This window comes from Phaethon aethereus, assembly GCF_964289735.1.
Source record: "Phaethon aethereus genome assembly, chromosome: 12".
Classification (NCBI taxonomy): Eukaryota; Metazoa; Chordata; class Aves; order Phaethontiformes; family Phaethontidae; genus Phaethon; species Phaethon aethereus.
Window position 1 is genome coordinate 23,014,643 of NC_138588.1, and position 25,478 is coordinate 23,040,120.

Sequence of the window (25,478 nt, forward strand, 5' to 3'; positions counted from 1 at the left end):
TGGCGGGGAGGAGGGTGACCTTGGGCGCTGCCCCAGCCACCTGATGAAGCTTTGGCTTTCTGCCTCGCTCCCAGGGCCTGTTTTTAGGATCTGAGCTCAGCGGGGCTGGCTGGGGGCGGACGGGCAGAGTGCAGCCTTGCGGGGGCTGCTGCTGCTCCTTCAAGCCCCCCAGGCCCCCGGCTGTGGATTTTATCAAAACCGATACCCTGTCTTCTGCCTTAAAAAAAGGGAAAGGCGGCTCGTGCTGACTTCCCACTTTCCTTTCCCCTTCTCCCTGTAGCGCCGGATCCCTGCGCTCCCTCCGGGCTCCGAAAAGCAACACCCCCCATCCCCCCCCCCGCCTTCCCCCGGCGCCGCGTGCTGGGCTTGGGGCTGCAGGACCCCCCCGGGGGGGTTGCGCTCGGCCTGGCTGTGGGGTCCCGTGGGTGTCCCGGAGTGGGGCTGACCCCGATCCCGGAGCCTGGGGGAGGCGCAAAGCCCCGCTGCCCCCCCCGCCCCCCCGGCCATGATCGCCGTCTCCATCCCGGCGGCGGAGCCCCCGGCGGCGGCGCGCAGCCCCGACAAGGCGCACACGGTGAGGGGCGGCCTCGGGCTCTGGGGAGGGGCGGGGCGGGGGGTGTTTGGCTATCCCCGGGGGGTCCCCACTTGCCCGGGGAGGATTGGATGGGGGTTGTCTTCCTCTGCCCCGGGGGTTGGAGGTCCTCAAGTGTCCCCGGGGGGTCCCCGCATGCGCCCGGGGGTGGAGGTCTCTGGCGCCGGGAGGGGTGTCCTTGCTGGAGGATCCCCCCTCTAAAGTGGGGGGTGTTCCTCTACCCTGAGGGGTCCCCAGCGGGTCCCCACCGCCCCGGGTGGAGGGTGTCTCTATCTGCGTGGGGCTTGGAGGTCCTCAAGCACCTGCTGGGGTCCCTACATGTCCCAAGGGGTCCTTGCTTGAAAGGCTGGAAGGGGGGGGTCCCTGGCCTGGGAGTCCGCTCTGTCTCCGGAGGGTGGGGGGTCCCTGTCATATGCAGGGTGACCCACCTGTGCCCCAGGGGTTGGAGGGCTCTGCCTGCCCTCCACAACCCCAGGGTCCGGCTGTCCCGGGGGTCCCATCTGCCCCTGTCTCCCCCCTGCCCCCACCCCTGAGGCAGATGGGACCCTCTGCCCCTGAGGGGGACACGGGGGGAGTCCCTGGCCCCGGGGGGGTCTGGGGTGGAGATACCTGCCTGAGGATCCTCTACCCTTGAAAGCAGGGGGGTGTCCCTGGCCTGGGGGTTCCCTCTGGCTCTAAGGAAAAGAGAGGGGGTCCCCTGCCTGCCCCAGGAGGTGGAGGTCCCTGTCCCACACTGGGGGATGGCCATGACGGTTCCATGCTGGGGGACGACGATGACCACACACTGCCACCCTTGAAGGCGTGTGTGGGGGTCCCTGGTCCTCTTGGGGGGAGGGGGCTGGGGTGCTGTTGTAGAGGGGTTACTGCCTGGCCCAGGGATGGGTGGTCCCACTTTTTCCAGGGATCAGAGGTCCCTGCCCATCACCAGGGGTCCCTGCCTGCCCTGGGGTGCCCCCACCTGCTCTGGGGTTTGGGGGGGTGGGGGAAGGTTGGGTAATGGAGGGGTGGAGGTCCATGACTGTCCCCAGGGGATCCTCACCTGCCTTGGGGAAGGATGGGTTGTCTCCCGCTGCCCCAGAAGTTGGAGGCCCCCCTGTGCCCCTGCCTGGTATCTGCACAAGCCCCAGGGGGGGTTGAAGGTCTCTGCCTGCCCCAGGGGTCCCATCTCCCCTGGGGGGTTGTGGGGAGATGTCCACATCGACCCCAGGGGCTGGAGGTCTCTGCCTGCCTCCACTCGGAGGGGGGCATCTGCTCCTGGGGTCCTGCCTGCTTCCCTGGTGCCCCCACCAGGTAGGGTCTACCCTAGAGGTTGGGGGTCTCTGCCTGGCCTGGACAGTGGGGGGGTGGAAGTCCCCAAGTGCCCTCCCCAGGCAGGGGTGCCGCCGCCTCCCCTGGGAGGGTGACGAAGAGGAGGGTGGAGGCCGCAGCGGCTGACCCGCGGCGCAGGTGTTCCGGGTGGAGGTGCTGTGCAATGGCCGGCGGCACACGGTGGCGAAGCGCTACAGCGAGTTCCAGGCGCTGCACAAGCGGGTGAGACCCCCCGGCACTGCGGGGGGACATGGGGAGGGGATGCCGACTCCCCTGAGCGGGGAGGACCAGCCTCGTCCTCCAGGGTCTGTGCTGCCATGATGCTCTACCCTAGATCAAGAAGACCTGCAAGGTCCCCGACTTTCCCCCCCGCCGCGTCCCCAACTGGATGCCCAAAGTGCTGGAGCAGCGCCGGCAGGGCCTGGAGCTTTACCTCCAGGTAAGGTGGTTTTTGGGGAGGGTTTTTTTTTTTCTGGGGGGTGCTGACCCCCCGGGTGCATGGCAGGGTGTCCTGTACCACAACGAGGAGCTGCCCCAGGACGTGCTGGACTTCCTGAAGGTGCGGCGCTGCCAGCAGGACCCCAAGGCCAGCAGCCCCCCGTGAGTAGGCGAGCGGTGGATGGTGCTCTCGGGCTGTGCCAGCACCTGGTTTTATCCCGCACTGTCCCCCTCACCCGTTAAGCACCCTAAGACACGGGGCTGGGGATGATGGGGACAGGCAGGGGGCCGGCGTGTGGCTGGGTCACCCCGGGTGAAAGCAGGACCCTTCATCCCCTCTCCCACGGCAGTGCCAGCCGCCTGCCCTCCCAGCGCCCTGTCGTCGGCTTCTGCGCCGACCCCTACGTGCGACCACCGGGCAGCGGTAAGGAGCAGGACCACGGGGTGCTGGTCCCCAAAGCCTCCAAGGGGAAAAGGCTCATTTGGGCCCCCAAAATGTGTTTTCCCTTTAAGGGGGCTCGGGAGGGGAACAAAGGTGCTCCAGCTCCCCCTCTTCCTTGCAGACTTGCTCCCCAACCCCGTCCTCAGCGGGGTGCTGCAGGGCCTCTACATCCCACTGAGCTGCACCCCCTGAGCCCCCAGTTCGCCAGGCTCCTGAGCACCCTGCCAGCACCCAGTGCTGCAGTGGTGAGCGGGCAGACGGGTGATCCCTGCGGTAAAAATAACTCCTCCACGCCAGGATGGGGCAGGAAAATGGGGTGGGAGAAGCCAAGGGGTACGGTGGGAGCCACAGCTGCTCTCCGGACCAGCGCTGCTCACCCACCTCCACCCAAAGTGCCTGTGCCAGGAGAGCAGGAGCTCTGCTTTCTGCCCTGGTGCTTCAGGGTTGTGGTAGGAGCCCTTGGACCCTGAACCATGCTGGAAAAACCCCTCAGCGTCTGGGCTTCGGTGCAATAAATCACTTGGGCTCGACTGGCAAAAGATGTCTGCACTCTGTAATTCTGCAAAGCAAATCCAGGGCCAACCGCAGTGCCGCTCTCAGCTTGATGAAATGTGAAGGGCGGGCGTTGGAGGGTTGAGGGATGCAGCTGGCCGAGGGATGCTAAGTGATCTGCACCCTTCTGAGAGCAGGAGAGAGGCGACTCTTTAAAAAACACATTGGTCACATTTATTGGTGCATGTGCTTCTTACAAAAGTGATGGGAAGAGGAGCCAGGGCCCCCGTCTTGCCCGCTGGCCGGCTGGAAGGCGGCAGGGTGAAGGGGGAGGCCGGGCAGCGGGGGCACGGGGCACAGCAGCTCTGCTGCTGCTCACCCGCCCCGGGACGACAGGGAAACGCACGGAGCGGGGAGCAGGGCAGCCCCAGGCCCGCAGCCTGTGGCGGCCGGGTCCCTTGCAGAGCGCAGGGCCCTGCGCCCTTGTGGCGGAGCCGGGAGGGCGGATTACTCTTTGGCGATGGCAAATGGCTTCTCCACCTCGATGGTGCCGCAGTCGGCGATAGCGACGTCCTTCAGGGGCTTGTCCCGGCTGTCTGTCTTAGTGCTCTCCACCTTCCTCACAACATCCTGGGGAAAGCAGAGGCCTGAGAGCAGGGCAATGCTGGACACGGGCAGAACCGGCTCAGTGCAATCCCCATCCCAGCCCATTCTCCACAGTGCATCTGCCCGGTCCCACTCTCCCCCTGGGAGTCGATCACCCCCTTACCACCCAGCATCCCCTCACCATGCCCTCCAGCACTTTGCCGAACACCACGTGCTTGCCGTCCAGCCATGGGGTCTTCACCGTGGTGATGAAGAACTGGGAACCGTTGGTGTCCTTGCCGGCATTGGCCATGCTCACCCAGCCAGGGCCGTAGTGCTTCAGCTTGAAGTTCTCATCAGGGAAGCGATCCCCATAGATACTTTTTCCTAAGGGGGAGGAGGAAAAAAAGGCCATGTTGCTCTCATGGAAATATGTCAGGGTAGGGGCGACGATGGCAGCTCTCTCTGCAGGCTGGGTGGGGTAGATGAGCATATCTAGAGGGGGGGACTAACTACCAGCACTGCAGGGCTGCAGGGAACCATGAGCTAAAAGCACTCCACGAGCTGGGCAGGAGAGATTGCTCCCTCAAGGGAGCGGAGCAGGAGGCCATGTGAGAGCAGACCTGACCCCGTTCAGCTGCAGCATGACAAGGAGCAAGTCAGATAAGAGCTTACAAGCCCAAATGCTGGTATCTACTCATGTTTGCTAAGTGCTGGTGGAAGGTTTGAACTCTGCTGTGACCAGACTAAATGTGTCCTGGCAGGCAGGACGCCCAGCAGAGGCACGAGCTGCTGCAGAGGAAAGTATTCTCAAAGTGAGGAGCTCCAGGTCCTCCCGGGGTGGAGGGCACAGTTACATGGGTACCAGCCAGCCCTTGCTGCACCCACCCCTCCCCAGCACCAAACTCTGCTTCAAGGCCAGGTCTCCATGAGCTGTGTGCCCACTCGTCCCCACTGCGGCACTGTGATCCAGCTCCACACTGGTCCCCAGGGGTAGCCAGGCAGTGGGCTGGGAGTGTGGCTGCTGTCTTGCTTCAAGACAGTGCCCAGATCCCTGGGCTTGCATGCGACAAATTACCTCCAGTGCCATCTCCACGGGTGAAATCTCCTCCCTGGATCATGAAGTCCTTGATCACACGGTGGAACTTGCTGCCCTTGAAGCCGAATCCTTTCTGGGGGTGGGGAGGGAGAAAACAAAAGAAGTGAGGCAAAGGGATAGACTAGAGCTGCCTCCATCCAGCTCTGCCCCAGGGTGCTGAGCAGGAGCAGCCCAGGGGCCAGGTGAGGCCCAGCCAGGCAGCCGCTGGCCCCTCACCTCTCCAGTGGCCAACGCCACAAAGTTCTCCACTGTCTTGGGCACCGTCTTGCCAAAGAGCCCGATGACAACACGGCCCACGTCCTCCTCGCCGATCCGCAGGTCGAAGAACACCTTGGGGCAGGGGGGGAACAAGGTAGGTGAGGGAAGGGGCAGCAGCGGAGCCAGCCTCACCCGGCTGAGCCAGCCTGGGCCAGCCCACCCCCCAGGTCTGACTCACCAAGTCCAACCGGGCCTGACCTCACTGGGCCAGGCCTCTCCCAGCCCCCTAGCTGCCCCCCCCCCCCTCCAGAGAGGACCCCCGGGCCTTCCTCACCCCACGCCCCTCCCTTCCCCCCACAGACGGGACCCCCTCACCGCAGCACCGCCCCCTCCCCCGGGCCTCCCTCACCTCAGGCCCCCCCCGCCCCAGCCGGGCTCGCCCAGGCCCTTCCCCGCCGGGCCCCCCCCCGACCTTGGCGGTGACCTTGGGCCCCTTCTTGCGCTCGTCGGCCCGCGAGGCGGCGGGCAGCAGGAGCAGGAGGGCAGCGCCCAGCGCCGCCGCCGCCACCAGCACCTTCATCCTCCGCCGCTCGCAGCCCGGCCACAGCGCCCGCCGCGCCGCCTGCATCCGGCCCCGCCCGCCGAGCCCCCCCGCCCCCGCCGCCCAGTGGTACGCGCCGCGCTCCCCGCCCGCCCGCCCGCTCCAGCCGCCCGGGCGCGACCAACAGCGGCGGGGAGGGGGGAGGGGGGGGGAAGCACCTTCCGGCCGGGCGGGGGCGGCGCCGGCGCGAGCCGCCGGGCGGCTGCCACGTTGCCCGTCGCCCGGCAGCCGCGGCGCGGCCAATCAGGAGCGGGGCGGCGCGCGGATCGGCCGCCGCGGGAGAGGCGTCCAGGGGCGGGGGCAAGGAGGCTGAGGGGCGGGGCGGCGAGGGTCAATGGGCGCGGCCGGCGGCCTGCGAGGGGCGGGCACGCGCCCCCGCCGTTGGGGCGCTGAGGGGCCGCGCGCCGGCGGCGGGAAGGGACGCGGAGGGGGTTGCGCTCCGTGCTCCGTGTCCTCGGCCGTAAAGCGAGACACCGACGGCAGCCCTGTCCCCCGGGCCGGGGCGGGGGCGTTGAACGGACAAACGTGAAATGTTGAATGACAACTCGGCGCCCCCGAGAGCCCTTCGCCGCTCCGGGCCCGGCAGCGGAAGGATGCGGCCTTGCCCTTGGTGCAGCCCACGCCGCCGCGTTGCAAAGATGGAGCCTTGTCCTGAGGCACCCGCCGCGAGGGCACACCCGGGAGAGGGGCTGCTGCCTCTCGCCCCCCTCTCCTTTTCCCTGGGCAAGGCTGCGTGATAAAGCTAGAGAAAGGAGAATGGTCTTCATCAGAGTGCCCCAAATTTCTCTTAAATACTAGATTTGGTCAGGCTGAAAGCACACAGATGGGTTCGTAGTATTGTGGGAGCGGACGTCTAATTTAGCACACTCGTTCACAAGTACTGGAGTTAGTTGACTACTTGGGAGTTACTTTTTTTTAACATGTCTACTCAAATAGATCTGGGTCAGTGTATTGTACAACATACAAACCTTTAAAGGAACTGCCCGGTGGAGATATGTTTCCAAGAGCCAGGGAAAGAAAGCTTCAGGTTTGTCTTCCTTCTCAGAGCACAAGTGTCTGAAGAGGGAACAGGAAATGAAAGTTCATGCTAAAAATACTACGTTTAAGGCTGGGAGCCAGAAGGAGAAAAAGCATCCTGACAAAGATCCCAGCATGAAGGAGTTCCTAAGAGCGAGAGTCACACTGCAGGTCCTCTCCCTGTCTAGATACAGTGAAAGCTGCTTTTAAAAGATGCTGTTTGGCTAATAGGTGACATCTTTAATGCTTTTCTCTGGGAATACATAAGCAGCAGCTATTTGCACGCTGGAAAACGTCGCGATCCTGGCAGTTGATTCCACAGAAGCAGCACAGTGCTGCTCCTTTCTATGCAAGAGCCAGGTAAGTGGACAGAGGCGCAGAGGAAGGTAGCACTTGAGGCAGCAGCTGTCAGGGTGGGTCATTGCTGCCTTCCTTGGCAGGCACAGCTGCCAGCATGGCATGTACTGAGGGGCTCAGCTGGGGGTTAGCTTGGCTAGAGCCAAAGCCCCCTTGGTGTGCCCTTCCACTTGGGGAAGGCATGCTTGATGCCTACAGCATCAGCTGTAGATGCTATTCCAGAGACATGCAGCAGCACGTTTTGGGGTGGTTCACATCTCTGCGCTCCAAGTAACTAATGGTTTAGCCCATTCTGCTACCCAGGATGCTTGAAATGGGAACGTGCAAACACAAGAAGAGAAATCGCTGCAACCATGCCTTAGCCAGGCGCTCTGGGGCTGAACCATCCATGGCTGTAAAACACAGTGTGTTGAGGAGAAGGTCCTGTAAGATCTCGCACTGTCCATCGTCCCCTCAAAGGAGGGCTCAGAGTTTCTCACAGGAGAAGAGGGCTACCAAGAGAGCCCAACAGAAGCAAAGGAAAATGCAAGCGATGCTGTCAGGAAGAGGTAATAAATACATCTGTTCATGGAGAACAATGCAGCAGTGCAATGTTTTATTGAAAAAAAAATAATAATCATCTCACTTGATACCTCAGAAGACTGCATCGCAACGTTGGCGGGCCACACCCTGGGAGAGCTACATCAGGGAGGCCAGCACAGCACCAGATGCTCCCTGCCGCGCGGGTCCGAGAGCCCTCCCCTTGTGCTCCTGGGTTCTCCCAGCTGCTAACGACTCCCAGCAAGGAGAGGAGAGGTTGCCCAGGTAGGCTGAATGCCCTGCTTCCTACCACAGCATGGTTGGCTCAGTCTGGCTCGTGTCTCTTAGTCACCTCCAAGCTCCCTGGGGACAGCGGTTTCCTCAAGCACAGGACTTGCTGTTAACCTGCTTTATTTTCCTTTTTTTTTTTAAAAAAAACCCAAACCCAACAACAAACCCACTCCACATCTTTGCCCTTTTGAAGAGTCCAACGTACGACTATAGTGCAAGAGGGCTTGGTACAAGTGAGCATTACCAGCATGCCGTGGGGGGACAGTCCTCCCCTACAAACACATCATCGTAGGATTAAAAGAACATCGTATCTCCAAAGAGAAGCGGTAGTGGGTCACCGTGAAATAGCTTTCAAACTAACCCACTTAAAAACAAGGTCAGGAAACTTTCTAAACAATCAAATACATTCACTTTAAAAAAACAAAAAAACAAAAAAAACAAAAAACAAAAAAAAACAAAACCCAAAAACATTTAAGAACAAAAACTGTTGAGATGGCCCCTTTTCCCCCCCGCCCTCCCTCACCCTGCAAACACTTACATATGCTGCAACTACAAGCTGCTCCTTGACTGGAGGCAGCGAGGAATGACCAAACACGGCAGGAGATGCAGAAGGAATTGAGTTCTGGTGACAGGCACTTAGTGGGGCTTGGGAGGGCAGCAACAGGAGTGTCTCAGGGCCCGGCTCTGCCTGCAGTGGGCAGGACTGCTCCCCGGGGAGCGCCTGTGCCCCTTTCGCCCCCTCCAAGACGCCAAACCATGGTTTCCTACAGCAGAGAGGGGAACACCTGTGCCAGAGACACTGGGCTTCCGGGAGCCACTGGCAGCAGAGGACTTCAGAAAGAGAAGGGTGGAATGTGGCCAAGGTCCCTGTCCTCCCTCTGGCAGGAGGGAACGAGAGGGTGAAGTGCCCCAGCACGCGCCTGCGGGAGGTGAGCAGCACCCTTCCTGCCTGCGCCCACCGTACGGCTCAAGGAAACCGCTTTGCAGAACGAAAAGGGGGGTGCACGTGTCTCCTGGAGGGCGCACGAGCGAAGAGCTCTGCACCTCCGAGCCACACTCGTCGGGATAAGGCATGGAGAGAACGCAGCAGAGAATGGCGAAGAGATGCCCTACAGGGATCCCGGCAAGCAAGCGAGGCTTTTCTGCCCTGGCACCACACCAGCATCTGCCTTCTTTAGGGATGCAAGAAGAGCAAGCCCAGAAACTTCCTGCCCAGGATGATCTCCTGCCCTCTAAGTCCACTTCTGCCCAGCCAGGGGAATGGAACCTCCCTGGAGTGCCGCTCCACGAACTCCAAGCTACGCAGATCATCATTAAAAAAAATAAAAGATAATGAGATCTAGTCTCTCCCTTTCCTCCCTTCATGCTCTCCAGGATTTCTGGGGTGAGCCAGGCCCGAGTTTATGACAAGCAAAGTCCCTCAAGTGAACAGTCCGAGCCTGGTCAGGTGTCACACGTGGAAAGGTGAAGTACAAGGAACCTATTCACAACCTCCTCAAAAGCTGCTCCAGTTCTCCCACAGCCCTGCCACATTTACAGTAACCCCCAGGCAGCCTCGGCCTCCTCTGAGTTTGGAAACGCTGCAGCAGGACGCAAGATTTTTTATTTTTTGTACACGTGTCCAAAGCGCCCCAAGCCCTTTGCTAGCTATTGGTTTGGCTCAAAAGCGGTGCATGAGAACTGTGGCTTCTCCTGTGGGGTGGGATGGCATCCCTCATGCCCCAGACCCACACTCGCAGAGAGGACGTGAAGGCTATTCCAGTCAAACCTATCTGGCCATCTGGAGATGAAATCAGTGTTAAGGCAGTGAAATATCCTCTCCCCTGCCGGGGAAGCTTTGCTCCTGCTAACGTTTTCTCGCAGAAGGTATGTGTTTACAACCACCCTACCGGAGGGATTTGAGAAGGCTGCCTGGTTGCCCACACCGAGAAATGCCCACGCTTTGGGAAATGGCTGCCTCCCAGTTACCTTAATCCAGATCTACCCCTCAAGCCAGCACAAACTCCTCCAGCCCAGCAAAGCTGATGCCGCTTCCTCCTGCCAATGCCGGGCTACAGCCTTACGTCTCCCAGCTGGTTGGGTCAGGCACGGTGTAGGAACCTATGGTAGGGACATTCACCGGTAGCTGGAAAGGGCGATTGAAAATTCAAGTATGCTTTCCTTAGCGCATGGCCCAAGGTGGGCATCAGGAACCCCAGACTGGCACGAGGGTCGTGCGGATGTCGTCGACATCCCCACTCGAGGGCATTCTTTGCACCCCACCGTCTTCCCAGCTGAATGTCTGCGCTGGCACCACGTGGCCACGCAGAGATCCACAGATACAATGTGCATCTGTAAATGCTAAAAATAATAAAAAGTGCAACGACGTCAGCTTCTTTAAAACAATCCACATTGCTCTGTTACCATCAGAGGAGGGAGGTGTCAAGGGAGCCGGAAAAAAAAACCTAACTGGAACAGTAGATTGCAAATTTCTCACAGCTTGCACATTACAGTGTAACTGTTCCCAAGGAGCCGAAAAGGGAACCTGTCTCCTACTGCTGCAGCAGTCAGGCCCTTCTCCCACACAACTCTCCTGCCCGCACCGCATCCTCCTGCCCTCTCGACAGCCAATTGAGCCTAGGGTATTTCTTTGCTTAATTAAGGAGGGAGGAGGACGGAGGAGCAGAGAGCGCAAGGGAGGGAGGGGAGGAAAGTGAGCAGGAACTAAGCACAGTCCTCAGGTTTGCGTGAACGATGCCTTTGCCGTAAACAACGGGAAGGAGGGTCAGCCAGCCAGCCCCCCTCCCAGGGTGACCAAGACCTGAGCCAGCCACAGTCCTGGTCCCAAAAGGAGCTTCAGGCTTGGAGTGAACGAGGGAGACCATTCAGCAGATCCACCCCAGAGTGGTTTGTTTTGGAACGTTTTCTTCTCTTTTTGGTTTAAAATGTCACTTTTTTTTTTTTCTCTCTTCCTCCTATGCCTCCTCCTCCCCCCTAAAGAGAAGCCCCTTCCAGTGAGACAGGGCAGGAGCTGCAGGCGTGGTGGTTCCTGCAAGGCCCAGGAGGCACTGGTCACTTGTGACGCTGAGCCGTCTTCTTCCGTTTCCTCTTAAAGAAGCAGCAGCACCTGGGGCACAAAGGACAAGGCAAGTTAGCCCCGCGCCCAGCACCCCGGGAAGGTCGCCGCCACCCCGGGCTTCCCTCTGTTCAGCCGCATGCAAGAGCACCTATGCGCGCCTGGCCCGAGGCCCAGACAGACCTGCTGCCCTGCAGGATGGTCGGGAAGGTTGGCAGATGCTGGTGGATGGTTGATACCACCAGCCCAGACGGGCAGACCAGCAAAGGCAAATAGCCACACGCTGGGGGTCCCACTGCCCAAAGGCTGCAGGAGACAGCGGGGCACAGCCCCTAGGCGCCAGGAGCCAGGCTGTCTCGCTCCCGAGGCTTGACTGGGGCAGGAATGCAAGGAGCCATCTGGGAAAGCAGTACAACAAGGATCCAGATGCTCCACTCCCTCTGTCCGAACCCCGGAGGAAGCTGACGGGGTCGGTGAGCCCTGGCTGCTCTTCCCAGCTATGAGACACTGTTTCCACCATCATTCACTAAAAAGACAAGTTCCAAAGAGATCTCGGCTCAGGGACCAGTTTTCTTTACTGAACCTTTCACAATAACCAGAGCTTCCACCTTGGATATATCATTCAGTGCCAATATCCCTGCTTCTTCCCCTATCTGATGCGAGGGAGGTGCACAGCGCCCGGGGATTAGGGGAAGCAAGAAGGATGGATAGTGGAGGCTGAGGTGGGGAGAAAAATGCCCATCACAACCGAACCGTGAAGAGCGGTGGTTTCGCTTGTGGGATACACTGAAAGCAGTCGCTCATGTTTTCTAGTCCTGCTGGCTTCCTACAGAATTACTTGGCATTTAAGGTGTATCTACCTTTCTCTCCTTGGCCCACTGTCAGGAATCCTCTGCACAGAAGAAAGGTGTTTGTTCTGTGCAAGTCCTGCTCCTTGAGCTACGTGTCTTTCTCCTTCTGCCATTACAGCCATCCCCAAAGCAGCCTGAGTGATGCCAAAAGACTACTTTTTCAGGCTGGTGGAAGGGATGCCTGGCTAAGCAGCAAGAGTGGATGTGAGTATGCAGACCGTTTTTTCCTACAAGCATCTTTCACCAACAGCCAGACAAAAAGCATTTGAAAACAACTTCTCCAAATTGTTTTCCGTTGGGTCCTTTATAGCTCTGAAATGTCAGCATTAAACTTCTATCCTCTCATTGCTGGAGGAACAGGCTCATTCTCACTTGCACCCCAGAAGGTCTTGCCCCCGGATGTACAAGCCTTACTACGGGGTGCAAAAGTGATGGGTGACCAACCACCTCGCCATGAGCCAAGCCTGCCTACAACATGGAGAGCTCAAACAGCCACAGCAAGAGAACAGCCACCTCCTACGACACGTTCCTCTGGCCTGCACAGACTAATGGCCAGGGGAAGTTTAACATCGACGATTTGTCTTTTGGTTCCTAAACAGGCCCAACTTGGAGGTGAGCCGAGAGAAAACGCAAAGCACTTGTCCTTGCAGGAACACGGGCTTAGAACGACCTGTGACTGGCTCCCATCACTACCCACCTAGCCTGATGTCTGCAGCATACAGTCTGAAGCACCATGCAACCCAGGCTCCTGCACATGGCTGGCATTCTTGTTCCCCCACCCCAGGACTGGTCTTGCATTTTATTGTCCTGGGCCATCTGCCACCCTCTCCTGCTTTAACCTGTCACAGTATTTCTTTCCCACAGCAGCCACCTTCCTTCATGACTTGGGCAATGGTGAGTAAGGGAGGGACGTTATGGGGAGAGAGGATGGAAAACACACGAGTTATGATTTTGCATGCAGTGGATAAGGGAAGAAGAGGGCTGAGCAGCACTCGTTTCCTTGGGCACCGAACAAAGGGACCTGACTGACTTCTGGCTGTTTTTCCTTGTGACTGACTTTTTAGGCTGTTACTGAGAGGTCCAGGGAAGGGTTCAGGAAAGGAAGTCCTGGCAGTTCAGACAGGCAGAGGCAAAACACCAAAATAAAAGAATAAGGCAGGCTGACAATTACAGAACGTGATCTCTCTGCATGCAGACAATGCCCAAGAGAACAGCCCCAGACTACGACATACAGAGAAGCCAGAGATGCCAGAGGTATTGGAGGCAATGTCTATGGAGAGCAGGGCAGAGGCGGTCAGTCTCCCATCCAACAAGGACATTCCTCGCTGCACATGGGCTTTGTCACCTTGTTCCATAGCGATTCCCACCCATCAACCTGGGACCTACAAGCTCCTCATCCGAGTCTCCGCTTACTGGGTATGTGGATTCCCCAAGGGGCAATGGAGGGAGGGAACACCTCCATGGGACACCTTGAGACTGGGACACTACAGCTGTGGCTTCAAAACCCTGATAAAACCGTTCATATGCCTGAGCTGGGCTTGGACCAGTGCTAATCCCAACCCCTCTGCCCCTTTTCTCCTTGCAGAAGCCAGGCCACCTGCACCCTCAGCTGGCAGCTGCAGGGTTTTTGGAAAGAAACCATCTCCATTCACCCTCTCCAAGCAGGCGCTCTTGCTGGGGCTCTGTTACTGAGGAGGACTCCATGGTCATGTCTCTCCAGCCTCTCTAATGATATAGGCCCTGGCCCGTGCTTCTTCAGAGGAAACTCCCCAAGGGAAGCGAGCGGCCCCTCCCCTCAATACCCAGCCCAGGGTTTTCCCTTCATAACTATCTGCATGAGGAATTCCTGCAAGACGCTCGGCAAGCCTGGTCCCGACTCTGCCCAACTCCATCAGACATCATCTGCTCGCGGACTTAACAGTTTGGGGGAGATGGTAAGCCGAATAGAAAAGGATTAAAATCCATCTTTTGCATCCATCAGTTCAGAGATCAGCTGAATTACTCAGCCTAATGCGGCCGCTCAGACAGAGCCCACACCCTCCCAAATATTGCATGTGGTCCTCAGTATCGTCCTAAGATCAAAACAGCTCTGGGTTGGCTTTGACTTTGTGCCTTTTTAGGGCTTGGTCGGTTTGATTTTGCCAACCCCAGTCTAGTCTGGTCCGCTCCCCCTTGCATGTGGACTGGAGAGAGGGACTCACCACAAGTTGAGCATTTTCAGGCAGCTACAGAAAGTGTAGAGAAAAAACACAGAAAGGAAGAAAGAGCAATTAGTTCACAGAGGTGGGATGAAAGCATGTCACTGCAGCCATGCAAACATGCAGTGCAGACTGGCAGACACACACCATGCCTGCCCACCGCCCACCCGCAGCCCTCATACCACCTCTGCCCTTGCCATGGCGCCGCTGAGAACTGCCATCTTTTCCAGGGTCTTGAGGCCTCTGACAAACACCCCCTATTTTCCATGAAGGCATCAGCCCCATGAGGTTCTTATCTGGGGCTGGGATCAGAAAGGGGCTCAGGGCCACCAGGAGAGGAATCTGCTTTTGTCCCCTGCAGCTTCAGCAGCAGAAGGGCCAGATCATGGATCTAGGAGTGGGACCTGCCCTTCCGTGAAACCCACAGCCGGGATCAGGAGCTTATCTCCAGCATACCCCAAAGCAGAAGCATTCGCAGAGCTCCTCTGCCTGCCGGGAGTGCCAGGGAAAGACCTTCCTGCTATTGCATCTCATCTTGAAACACAGAGCCAGCTCCAGTTCCTTCTAGCTCCTTCTGGCCCACTTTACTGCAGAGCAGAATCCCAAAGTCCTTTGCCCTCTGCATATATCTGAGGGGATTTATGATCACAGATGCAAGGGAAGATGAAGCCAGCCCTGCCTGTGGCAAGAGGAATGACGCGGACTACACTTGGGAATTACAAGATACCCCAAACCTGTCAGTGCAAAGCAGCCCGTGCTCTGCTTCTCAGCACCTCCAAAACCAATTTGGCACCACACAAACAAGGGCTGGAGGGAGACAAAACAGTTCCACATGTCGTGAGACATCGCTTGGGCAGCACGGCCCTTGCACACTCCTCTTCACCTGTCTTGACATCTACCCTGTACATGGGTGTGGGGTCTAGACCCCAGCCTCACTGAACAAGGCACTACAGAAGCAGGCTGAAGGTTGATCCCATCTCAAAAGCTGGCTCTTCCTTGCACTGGTTGTTGTGTTGAGAACCGTTAATGGTGGCAACTTGCCTCATCCTTCCTAGGAGCAACCCCAAACATGCCCGGGGGGGCCCACTTCAGTCTGACCAAGACACATCCTGTGACGCCAAACTGGTGGTCTCTGCAGGCAACACCACCCGTATCTAAAAGGAATATTGCCCAGTCCACAAGCTGCACCTCAGGATCACCCCATCCCGCCATACTTGCTGAGGAGCCTGCACCAAAACCCAGGCTGGATCCTTTGGCTGGGAGGAGAAAGTGTATCTGTTGCTCCGGCATGCTGCTGCCAGGATCACACCCAGGCCAGCTACCAGCGAGCAAGATCACGCACAAGTGCTTCCTGAGGGACAGAGGAACAGATAGCAGAAGACCTACAGGATGACCAGCACTGGCTTCACACTGACGTGTACCTAGGCACCTTTTCCATCAACACACCCTTTCTCACGCCTGCCAGTTTTCCTTTTCACCCTCCCACAAGCCACTCCTAACAGAAGTTCACACAAAGGCTGAGGCAAACAACGTGGGACAAGCGACACCAGTGTCATCCAGTCAAATTATAACCAGGCAGTTGGGCAACGTCCGAGCACCAACCAGTTCAAAGGCAGCCCCAGGACCTATTTACCCCACGCATGGGGAGTGTCAGGATTACACTGTGCCCTGCTAGGGTCCTGGTCTACTTCAAAGGCAGCAAGAAGGTCACATGTTGAGGATCATGCAAAAGGTGACACAATGATGCCAGATGCAGCACATGTGCAAAGGAGGCCAAAATGGTCAAAGCAGCAACTTTGTACATCAGTTCTCACTCTTGACCACAAGCTACAGAGGAGAGGTCAGCTCAGAGGGAGTGTGCTCTTCCCCACAAGCAGGGGGGCTGCTTCTGGTTTTTCTTGCTCAGCTTCCATTGGGCTGGACCAAGAGAATTCACAGAGAGAACTACCCATCTCTGCAAGAGTTACTTTGGGACTGTTCTGGATACCTGGCATCCCCTTTTTGCAGTCAGAAATAAAGTGTTAACTTTCAGACCAACAATCTCTTCACTGAGCTGTGCTCAAGCTACTCCTACGCTCTCAGCACGAGAGTACAGCACGTTCTCCTTTTGGAACACGGGAGGCTCACTGGGATCCCTGAAATCAATTCACATTATTTTGGTATTTGTGCTACTGTCTATCTTGCAATACATGCTCTGAGTAAGAGTTACGTTCTCCAGCCATGACAAGTGTAAAAAAGAAGCAGCAGCAGCACTGAAGGCACCATGCACAAAAGCAGCAATATGCAAGGAAAAGGGCATGGGACACGAGCATAGAGCACTTCACCACGGGTAAACATCCCCACTCGTTTTGCAGGAGGAGGATTAATGACCACACCAGTGGAAAGCCTGTTTGTAAAGCAAACGTACTTAGCTTCCTCCACCACCTCCACCTCAGCCTGCGCTGTTATTGGTGCGTTGGAGTGTGCCCCCGTCGGGTCGTCCACATTCAGCTCCCCATTGGTTGAACTAACCACCTGAAACACAAACGAACACGCTGTTAGTGAACTCGCCTTGCACACGATGTGTCTCTCCTGCCTGGACAAGGGATGCTGTGGGAATGGGAAAACTGGAATAACTTCCATTTGTTCCTGTCTCTTTGCACCCTGTCATACTCCTTGGATGCCTTTGAATCGTATGCCTGGTTTGGAGAGACCAGCTGGTGCATCCTGAGCAGAACAGCAGGCTGGGGACTGTGTCTGACTTCAATAATTCACACTCCTGTGCCCAGCACAGGTCTTGTGTCTTTGGGAGGCTAGGCCTCGCGTAGCCACTGGTGTGAAGACTATTTGACAGCCCTATATAGACACACAAACTGTATTATGTTGATTGTTTTCTCCTGACACTTTTACAGGCAAGCGACTCAGTCCTGTTGCCTGCCAGCACCGTGGGAAGAAGTCACTCCAGAGCTACCAGAGTCTCACTCCTTACACAGCCAGTTTCCGGAATTATGTCCTCACACAAAAGCTATCCATATGGTCTCATCTCTTTTTCTTCACAGCTGACATCATGGCTTACTTCAGCATCTCTATCACAAGGATGACCACGCAGATTCCCAGTTGCCAGCAGCTCTGCATTCGCCAGGACAGCAAATAATTTTCTGGATAATTCATCACTGCTCTACTGTCACAACAACTGCCAAAGAAGTCTGTATGGGACCAAAGTTCGTCTGGCCCTTCCGCGCTCCATCTGGAAGGTAGGACAGGCTCTTGCATGTTGCTGTGAACACCTGGAGCTGCTCCTGGGTCCAGAGCCATAATGATGCATTCCTGCTCCACCTCTTTGCCTTTCTACAAGGTAAAGGAGGTATCTCCCACAGAGGGGGTCAAGGTGCTACCCCAGTGGTGGTTCTGGATGACCCAACCACCAAAGGTGAAGGGAAGGAATTCACTGAATCAGATGTCCCCTCACTACTAAGTGCATCTCTCCATGTTCATTTCAAACATTTAAGTTCTACCAGCAACTGCTGTTTCTGCAGATCAAGCCCTGTGGCCAGTCTCTGCCAAGACAGGTCAGGACTCAGCTCATGTGGTTTTCAGAGCCCTCCTCAAGCGAAAACCCCTTGCGTTCTCTTCACAGCCCCCTCCCCAGACACTGTAGGCCCACCCAGGTTCTCCAGGCCCTCACACTTCCCACACAACTTTGCAAAATGCTAGCACTTAATCGTGCTATTCCCAGTGATCTTCCTACACTTTCTCCAGATACTTGTTAAATTTCATTTTCCTCCTCTTCTTTTACGTGCCGCCACTTCATTTTGATGTGGCAAATTCAACCATTGCCTTAAGGAAATGGCCACTTGAAGCTACTGACCTCCCATGGGTCAGCATGAGCTGGGTCATCTGTTGAGAAACAATTTAAGCACCTGCATCCCAGAAGCCACGCACAGCAGATTTCCTGTTCTTGGCTGCAGATAAGCAGAATTTTAATGCTTATGGTGGCACATACAGGCTTATAAATTGCTCAGGCAGGCAACACTCCCAGCCAAATTCAGACTAGGGCTGCCTTATTGCTGTAGCTATTCTGGCAGAGCACTGTTTGTGGGGAGACACAGCTCATGCTGGCTTTGTGCAAGGAAACTATTCCCCTTATGTAAAACAATACCAATAAAAACACGCATGCTATACTTACCAAGAGCTCAATTCATAGAATGGTTTGGGTTGGAAGGGACCTTTACGGATCATTTAGTCCAACACCCCTGCCATGGACAGGGATATCTTTCGCTAGATCGGGGTGCTCAAAGCCCCATCCAACCTGGCTTTGAACACTTCTCCAGTTTACTGTCTGCTCACATCTGAGATCAGAGCTATACATACATTGGTTCCTCCTTATCTTTCAGTTTCTCTGCTACTCAGTAAAATAACTTTAAATGAAAAAAGGAATGTGGCTAGTCAAGCCAAAAAAATTATTTAATCCAATCAAGCATCAGGAATAAGTAAAAATTTCAACCTTGCATTTCACTTAGGGGCACCCTGCACTTGCCTTCTCCTCAGCTCAGCTCTGTCCTGCTCCAGGCACTAATCACTATTTCACCTTGCCAGTAATATTAGACAGTTCTCATTTGCTTGAATAACTCTTGCATCTTCTCTTTACCACGTCCAGCCATCTTAGTCTGGTAGTAGAGCAAGAAACTCCCTTAGCGAGCCTAAGTGACAACCAGAGGCAGGTATGGTTTCATAAACAGAAGCAGTCTTTTCAGGAATTTAAAAAATTTAGCTGTCGTGCCACCTTTAATGCTGTCTGGCACTGTCGCGCACCCTCTGCTCATCCATCTTCCACAGTGCAATCACCCAGAGATCCACCCTGCAGCCACCATGCCTTTACACTTGTGTTGGTGCTGGCCTGCCACGGGATCCAAAACTAAACTGCGCATGCACTGGGGAGCAAGGGAACAGGGTCACCACACTCTGCAACTGCAGCGACAGTTCAGCCTGTCTCCCCTCCATCCGGAGGCAGAAGTGGCTGTACCGCCTACTCGCACCAGCCACCCCCTGCGCATTTCTCTGCTCTGACACCCCTAGAGAGCAGGAATTCAACCAGAACCTCACCTATCAAGCCTGAACTGGAACAGCTCAACATTTCCCTAACATTTATGGGCTTTATATGCAACAGACCTTATTTCAGCTGCCTCTTACTACTTAAGAGCATCCCCAAGGTGGGGATAGAGGGGTGTTTTCTAGACTAGACCTGCTAATATACACTCCTTTCTGTATTCAACTTGACAAATCTGAGTTCAAAGTAGCTCTCAGACGAAAAGCTTCGTTGAAGCGGTAACAGCAACTATGTTGGCCATCACAGCTTGGGTCCCACAAAACCATGGCTTTACATACTGGACAGGACCAAACTGACCTGTGAAATCGCTCTCCTGACCATGATGTTACCACAATTTGAGGAGAATTCAGGGGATTTAACACAAATTCTCACATCAACGCTGTACATGTCAGGAGGAAGAGGTACCTGTACTGATCCTCCGTGCCGATCTGCAGCCAAATGAGATGTCAAGTACGAGGTATTCGTCTGCCGGCTTGGCTGGATCTCCCACTCCCCTCGGCGATCTGATGATGCCTGCTCACAAGTTCAGAAGCAAAGGGTAGAAGAAAGGGCAAAAGGTGAATGAGCAGCAGAAATAAAAGGGTGTTTGTTAGTGAGTTAGTTTCTTTGCAAAAAGCAAGGCATTTAAACTTTTAGCTGGGCTAAAATTTCTCTTTACCAAGTGCACCTCATACTTTACTTCAGCAGTGTCTGCAATAATCCACTGCAGGAGTGGATTTTTCCTCCTCTAGCTGCTAAATGAAGAGAAAGCTCAGATCTATTCAGGTAGTTATTTCTTTACACAGCTTTATTTCCATGGGTTTCAGCATAGAAAGGATGCTGACATGCTGACAGGATATTTAACTATGTCTGTCAGGTCACACACACCAGAGCACTTGGCACAGCAGGAAGACCGGATACACAAGCTCCACTTCTCTAAAATACATTTTAACTCAAATTTGCAACACAAAACAAAGCCACGTTTTATTTCACCAGAAGCCAGTTCCACACACTAATTCACCTGTACAGTGCAGAAGGAAACATCCACCACACCTGCTTGACTGGAGAGAGTGTTGGTGGCTTTTTGGTTTTCTGCAGAAAAGTAGATAAGAAACTTTTGCTAACAGTTTCTTCTCTATCCCCAACAGATGCAAACTTTAGGCAATTGAATTATTAGAATTTTATTTGCTTTATTAGAAGAACCACTTTGCACTTGCATGTGAAGCTCCTTACAGGTCGCCCAGCTTTGACAACAACACATCCAGCATTCACCTAAGACCCAGGAGGTTCTCAGTGCACCTAAACCCAACCGACCAGCTGGAGGAACACCTCCCAAGACTGGGGAGTGTAGCACAAACAGTTAAATCTGTGTTGGCCCCAGGCCAACAGCAGAGGACATAGTCAAGCCTGAAGTGACCGATAGGACATATTTAAAAGGTGTCTCCCTGGACGCTGTATAAAAATTTAAGAGAATATTTCAAAGCTGAAGCACAGATTTGAAAGAAGAGACGGCAGAGCAGCAGAGTACCCCCAGTGCACACGCACCTGGCAGGAGGGATGCTGAACAGAGACACCACGGACCTGGCCAGGAAACAAGAGGCTCAAGCAAATAAACACCGGGTTATCAGCAGCGAAGCTGAAGGAGCTAACCAGAGAGTGGCGCCCAGCCCCTGCCTTTCCCCAGCACTACTTTGTGTTACCCTTGCAGCCACAGAAGATGAGCCTGAACCCCAGGCTGAGCAAGAGAGAAGCCACAGGGCTCAGTGCCACTGTAAAAATAAAAAAAAAAGAAAAAAGAAAAAAGAAAAAAAAAGACCGCAAGCAGCTCCACACAGGAGAAGGACTCCAGAAACCTTTGAATAAACTTCAGTGCTAATTAGCAAATTGTCACTTAACTAGGAGCACCTGCAAAAGGAAGCAGAATTAAAAAAAAACCTCTCCTGGCATTTCATAACACATTCACTGTCCTTCCCTTTGCATGGGACCTCTGACTCCCTCCCGGAGTGACCCACAGCACTGCTCCTCCTTCCAAGCAGGCATCGAATCCAGCTCATAGGTAGTATTTCCCTAGAGTTGGTCTTGTCCAGGCTCGTCTTATTAAATCTCCTTATTACACGTTCCTCCTGTCAGCCTGAGACGCTGCTTACACCTTTTGTACTTGGTGACATTCAAAGGAGAAGCACTTCTCTTGGAATATTTTTTTAATGGCTGCAAGTCACAAGATTATGAACAACTGGAGAATTTAAATGTAGGTTTTAAAAGCTAGTAGAAGATAGATTTTAAGTGCTGCTTCTTCTAGACCACTATGCCATCAGGTCGCTAGGCTAGCCCAGGCGATAAAGTAGTACCATGCTATGTCAACGTTAGGAGAAGTAAGCTTCTGCCTAGGAGCCTGGAAGCAGTTTCTAGGAAAGGCTTTAGCAGCCAGAAGAGCCAGATTTTTGTACTTTAGCTCTATATCCATGTACGTGATAAACTGGTTTTGAAGTAGGTTCGAGCTGAGCCACCCAAAATGCAACCCAAGCCGTGACACTGAGGAAGTGGTGCTCGTGAAATTTGAGACCATCAAGTTCCCGTTAACACTCATCACCTTCCCACCAGCTACCAAACTGCAAGACAAAACGGGCACCTAAAGTCAGAGGGGGCAGGGTTCACCCTTCTTTGACAGATAGTAAGTTATCTGCACTTCCTCGAGGAGAAGGCTACAAAAAGGCGATCCCTCTCTCATCAGCATTTTTATTGGGAACCAAATATTACAAAAGAGAATCTGCAGTTATACCCAGGAACAAAAATAAGACAATTAAATCTGGAGATCAAGGCAGTCAGTTGACCCAAACCCATGCCTCGAATTCAGTGCTCTAGACATTTATTTTTTCTACTTTTGCCTTTAGAGAAATTGTTTGCTCAACACTTAAAAGGAACATCCCTTGAAAGAGAGTTGTTTATGTTTTGGTGAGAAGAAACTGATTTTCCCTGCATACTGGGAATATTAAATAATTCAGCATCCTAAATAATGGCTAGGTAAAAAAAAAAAAAAAAGACAAAAGCTGCCATGCAATACAGCATCAAGACTATCTGAAAGGCTCAGAAGAACAAGGACTGAAGGCTGCCTGCGTAACATTTTGGGAATAGCAGAGATTTCTTTGGGCTACATACTATAATTTGTGAAGTAACATGCTTGAAAATGAAGCCAGGCATCCTTGTTCATTAAAGGAAACAAGATGCCTCATACGTACATAGCATGAAGGTCTGTTGTCAAAGCGGACAACTAGAGACTGCCACCCAAAAAAGGGGGGTTAATGCATTAATCAGGCAATATATTAAAGAAGATTATTTTACTAGTACTCACAAACCAGTCCACACTAATCAGCATGCATAAATACAGTACTGTGCACGTGCTTCAAACAATCCCACTTCCTACAAGCAACGCTTCTGACAAGGGGTATTCATCCTGATTGTAGCTGATGGTTTAAGATGTATTCTAGTCTACATGAGCGGCTCTACCATTCAGAGCCCAGTTGCGTGGAACAAGGAGAGCTGAGCCCAGAGAGGTTATTACACCTCACACTCAGTTCTGCACCCATGAACACCAGCTCGCACGAGCTGAATGGGAGCAGAGCCAGCAGACAAGGAGCTAGAACGGCACACAGCGGTTAGAGAAGAGCGAGCCCAGAACCACTCACTGGGAAGTAAGAGCACCAACAGCTCTAGCTAGGAGCCAGCAGTTGGACATCTACTGAACTTCTGATCAGTTCTGTTAATACAGAAAATCCAAACTCTCAACACCAACAAAATATTACAACTAGAAAGAAAAAAATGGGGAAATTCAAATTCAAAAACTGGCAGTTCATCCGGACCATGATGCGCAGCCTCCCCAAGGGAGCCCACCCTGGCAGTCCTTCCTGCTCTGCAACATTCATGCCATGAACTGGACACCCTCAGAGGGATATATTGTGCGTATAGACATGCACATTCTTACTGCAGCTGCACAGTCCATGGGAAGACGGCACCTGGGAGCAGGCTGCCATCGCCACAACTGTTGGTCTACTCCATGGTCCATGTGCTATGAGTAAAAGCACCCAAAAGAACGTTGTTGGACAGGTAGGTCAGGTAGTCTGACCAGGCTGGACAGTTGCCTTAGCTTACCCACAAACTACAGAAAAATGACCTGTCCCAAATTGTACTCGGTTCACGATCCTGAGGAATTCCACTGGCTAATACAGTATTTGAGCAACCTATTGCTTTGACAAAATTCTGCTCAAATCACAATCTCTAAATTAAGCAGAAATTGTGCTTGCCATGACCAAGGCAAGAATCGGCCCCAGCCACCTCTAATGGCATATGGTTTCTGCTTCTCTGGTCCAAGAGGAATTCAGAGAGGTGCCAAACAACACAGCACTGCCGAAGCAGTTGTGAGCAACGCACCTGATTGCGAAGGGCCTGCTGCGATGGTCGATCCCTATGGACATGGCTGTCTCTTGTTACTGCGGATGTCCCAGAATCTACATGAACAGATCCCACTGGAGTAGGCTGGAAAACAAGGTGTTAGTTAGGAGGAACCCAATGTTGAAGATGCTGCTCACTCTCTCAACACATGCCTGCACAAACCTAACTTGTCAGGCTGGCTCCTGTCAGGTGGAAGCAGGAAAACATCAAAACACTGCCCAAAGGTACTGACAATAACAATGGAAAACTACAGCCAGGGCTATAAAATCCCTGTGATTTGACGGACATGCGATTTGATGCTGGACACCAGCACCAAACGTCTTGTATAAAAATTAATTAAAATGATATAGTTAGGTATCTGTATCCATGTCAGATCACACCTAATGTGTCTCACATAGGATTACTACAACTGAAAATATACAGACTTGTTTTCCTCTTCTCATCGTCTTGCCACTTTTAAAAATCACACTTGCATAGAAACAGCTTGTGTTAAAATTAAAGCTTCATCTGCTCTATTCTCACCAAAGTCATAATCCCTGCTCACAACATCAAAATCTCCATAGCAACCACTGCAGTTGTCAGCAATAGCATGCTTGTCTTACAAGGTGTTTTTATCAATTGCCTTTGTAATTAAACAAAAATGAGGAGAAAAATCATGATTCACAAAGGGAATGACTTCTTATGAAGATGAACTGTTTTGGGCACAGTAAACACGGGTAGTGCTAAATATAGTTGGGACAGTAAATCAGCGGCAATGGTACCAAGTTTAGCACTGAAGGAATTTGATCTGGCACCAGTGACAATTAATTTACAGATGCCTTTGCCATTGCCGGTGTGTGGTGACTGGCCCTTAGCAAGAAGACTATCAGCAGAATGACACAAAACACAAGTGACAGGCAGCCAGCGGAAAAACTTTAGACTTTTCTATCAGATTTCACCATGACACATCTTTTGGCCAAGGTCTTCTTGAGTATAAATGGCTTTTGACAATAGAAGTGATGCAATGAGATCACGATTATGGTCCATCTGGTGTCATGGAACTGCTAAATGGAGCTTGGTTACTCCCACATTTCCTTGCCCTGTGCTATAATGAGCTGGTTCAGCCTCTGGGGTAGGGTAAGCCCCAAGATTTTTTTGAGGTCAGAACTGGTTTGCTGTTACTATTCACTGAGCATCCATCAGAGGCCTGCCCAGATCTCCTGTATGCCTCAATAAGATCTCGACCATTATAGAGGTCTTCCACCATTCAGTGCTGAGGTAGCAAGTATACTCTCCTGCTTTAAGATGGATGTCTTTAGATATTGGTCTCAAATCCTGTGCTAGACTAGAGGAAATTAAGTCTAGTCATGTTCATTGCCACAAGTGGTAAAATCAGGTTTGAATGCCCTACGAGAGTAAGCCCAAAGAGGTGGGAAGGGGCTTTCTGCCCCTTAGGGAAACTTCAAGGCACTGCAAGAACCCCCTGAACACAATGTCAGGACATCTCACCATGTTTAGCCCGTGTTAGCTAGAGAACAGAACTTAAAGATTTGGTCCTAAGATCACTGGCATTAATTGGGATTATCAGGAACAAAGAGCCAGGTAGTGGGGAAGCAGCACCCGGAAGGCAAGGCACTGCATTTTGCAGGGACAACTTACAATTGGCCTGCCGACCCAGTCATAGGCATAATCAAAGGTGTAGCCTTTCTTTTCAAACAGCTCTGTGAAGATGGTTCGTAAATAGTCGTAGTCTGGTCTCTCAAAGAAGTCTAATCGCCGAACATAACGGAGATACGTGGCCATCTCCTCTGTTGGAAAAGGGGAAAAAAAGCAGCAGTGTCAGTTCTGCTCACACACAGAATCACAGAATTGTTTAGGCTGGAAAAGACCTGTAAGGTCATCAAGTCCAAGAGTTAACCCAGCACTGCCAAGTCCACCACTAAAC

The 25,478-nt window shown here is 53.7% G+C and overlaps 3 protein-coding genes across 5 annotated transcripts in view; 1 reads left to right on the plus strand and 2 right to left on the minus strand.

Annotated features, from left to right (window-relative positions):
• Window positions 1-156: 156 nt before the first annotated feature.
• SNX22 (sorting nexin 22) lies at window positions 157-2,972 on the plus strand (the record flags this gene model as incomplete). The annotated part of the gene is made up of 6 exons (XM_082004916.1): window positions 157-574; window positions 2,039-2,122; window positions 2,235-2,339; window positions 2,406-2,500; window positions 2,689-2,762; window positions 2,902-2,972. The coding sequence occupies exons 1-6, from the start codon at window positions 506-508 to the stop codon at window positions 2,970-2,972; spliced, it is 498 nt and encodes a 165-aa protein (XP_081861042.1). The 5' UTR covers window positions 157-505.
• Window positions 2,973-3,438: 466 nt separating this feature from the next.
• Window positions 3,439-5,782, minus strand: PPIB (peptidylprolyl isomerase B; the record flags this gene model as incomplete). The annotated part of the gene is made up of 5 exons (XM_082004945.1): window positions 3,439-3,902; window positions 4,060-4,244; window positions 4,936-5,029; window positions 5,173-5,286; window positions 5,627-5,782. 5 exons carry the CDS (start codon window positions 5,780-5,782, stop codon window positions 3,780-3,782), a joined length of 672 nt encoding a protein of 223 aa, XP_081861071.1. The 3' UTR covers window positions 3,439-3,779.
• A 4,763-nt stretch (window positions 5,783-10,545) lies between these two features.
• Window positions 10,546-25,478, minus strand: part of CSNK1G1 (casein kinase 1 gamma 1) — a gene marked incomplete at its 5' end in the record, with an annotated part of 63,505 nt that continues 48,572 nt past the window's right edge. Inside the window, 6 exons of one of the 3 annotated variants that reach the window (XM_082004993.1) lie at window positions 10,546-11,045; window positions 14,047-14,070; window positions 16,451-16,557; window positions 19,535-19,645; window positions 23,534-23,638; window positions 25,193-25,341. In XM_082004993.1, coding sequence (XP_081861119.1) covers window positions 10,991-11,045; window positions 14,047-14,070; window positions 16,451-16,557; window positions 19,535-19,645; window positions 23,534-23,638; window positions 25,193-25,341 — 551 coding nt within the window. In that variant the 3' untranslated portion in view covers window positions 10,546-10,990. The remainder of the gene's footprint in view (window positions 11,046-14,046; window positions 14,071-16,450; window positions 16,558-19,534; window positions 19,646-23,533; window positions 23,639-25,192; window positions 25,342-25,478) is intronic. The other 2 variants (XM_082004994.1, XM_082004995.1) reach the window with 2 other exon arrangements.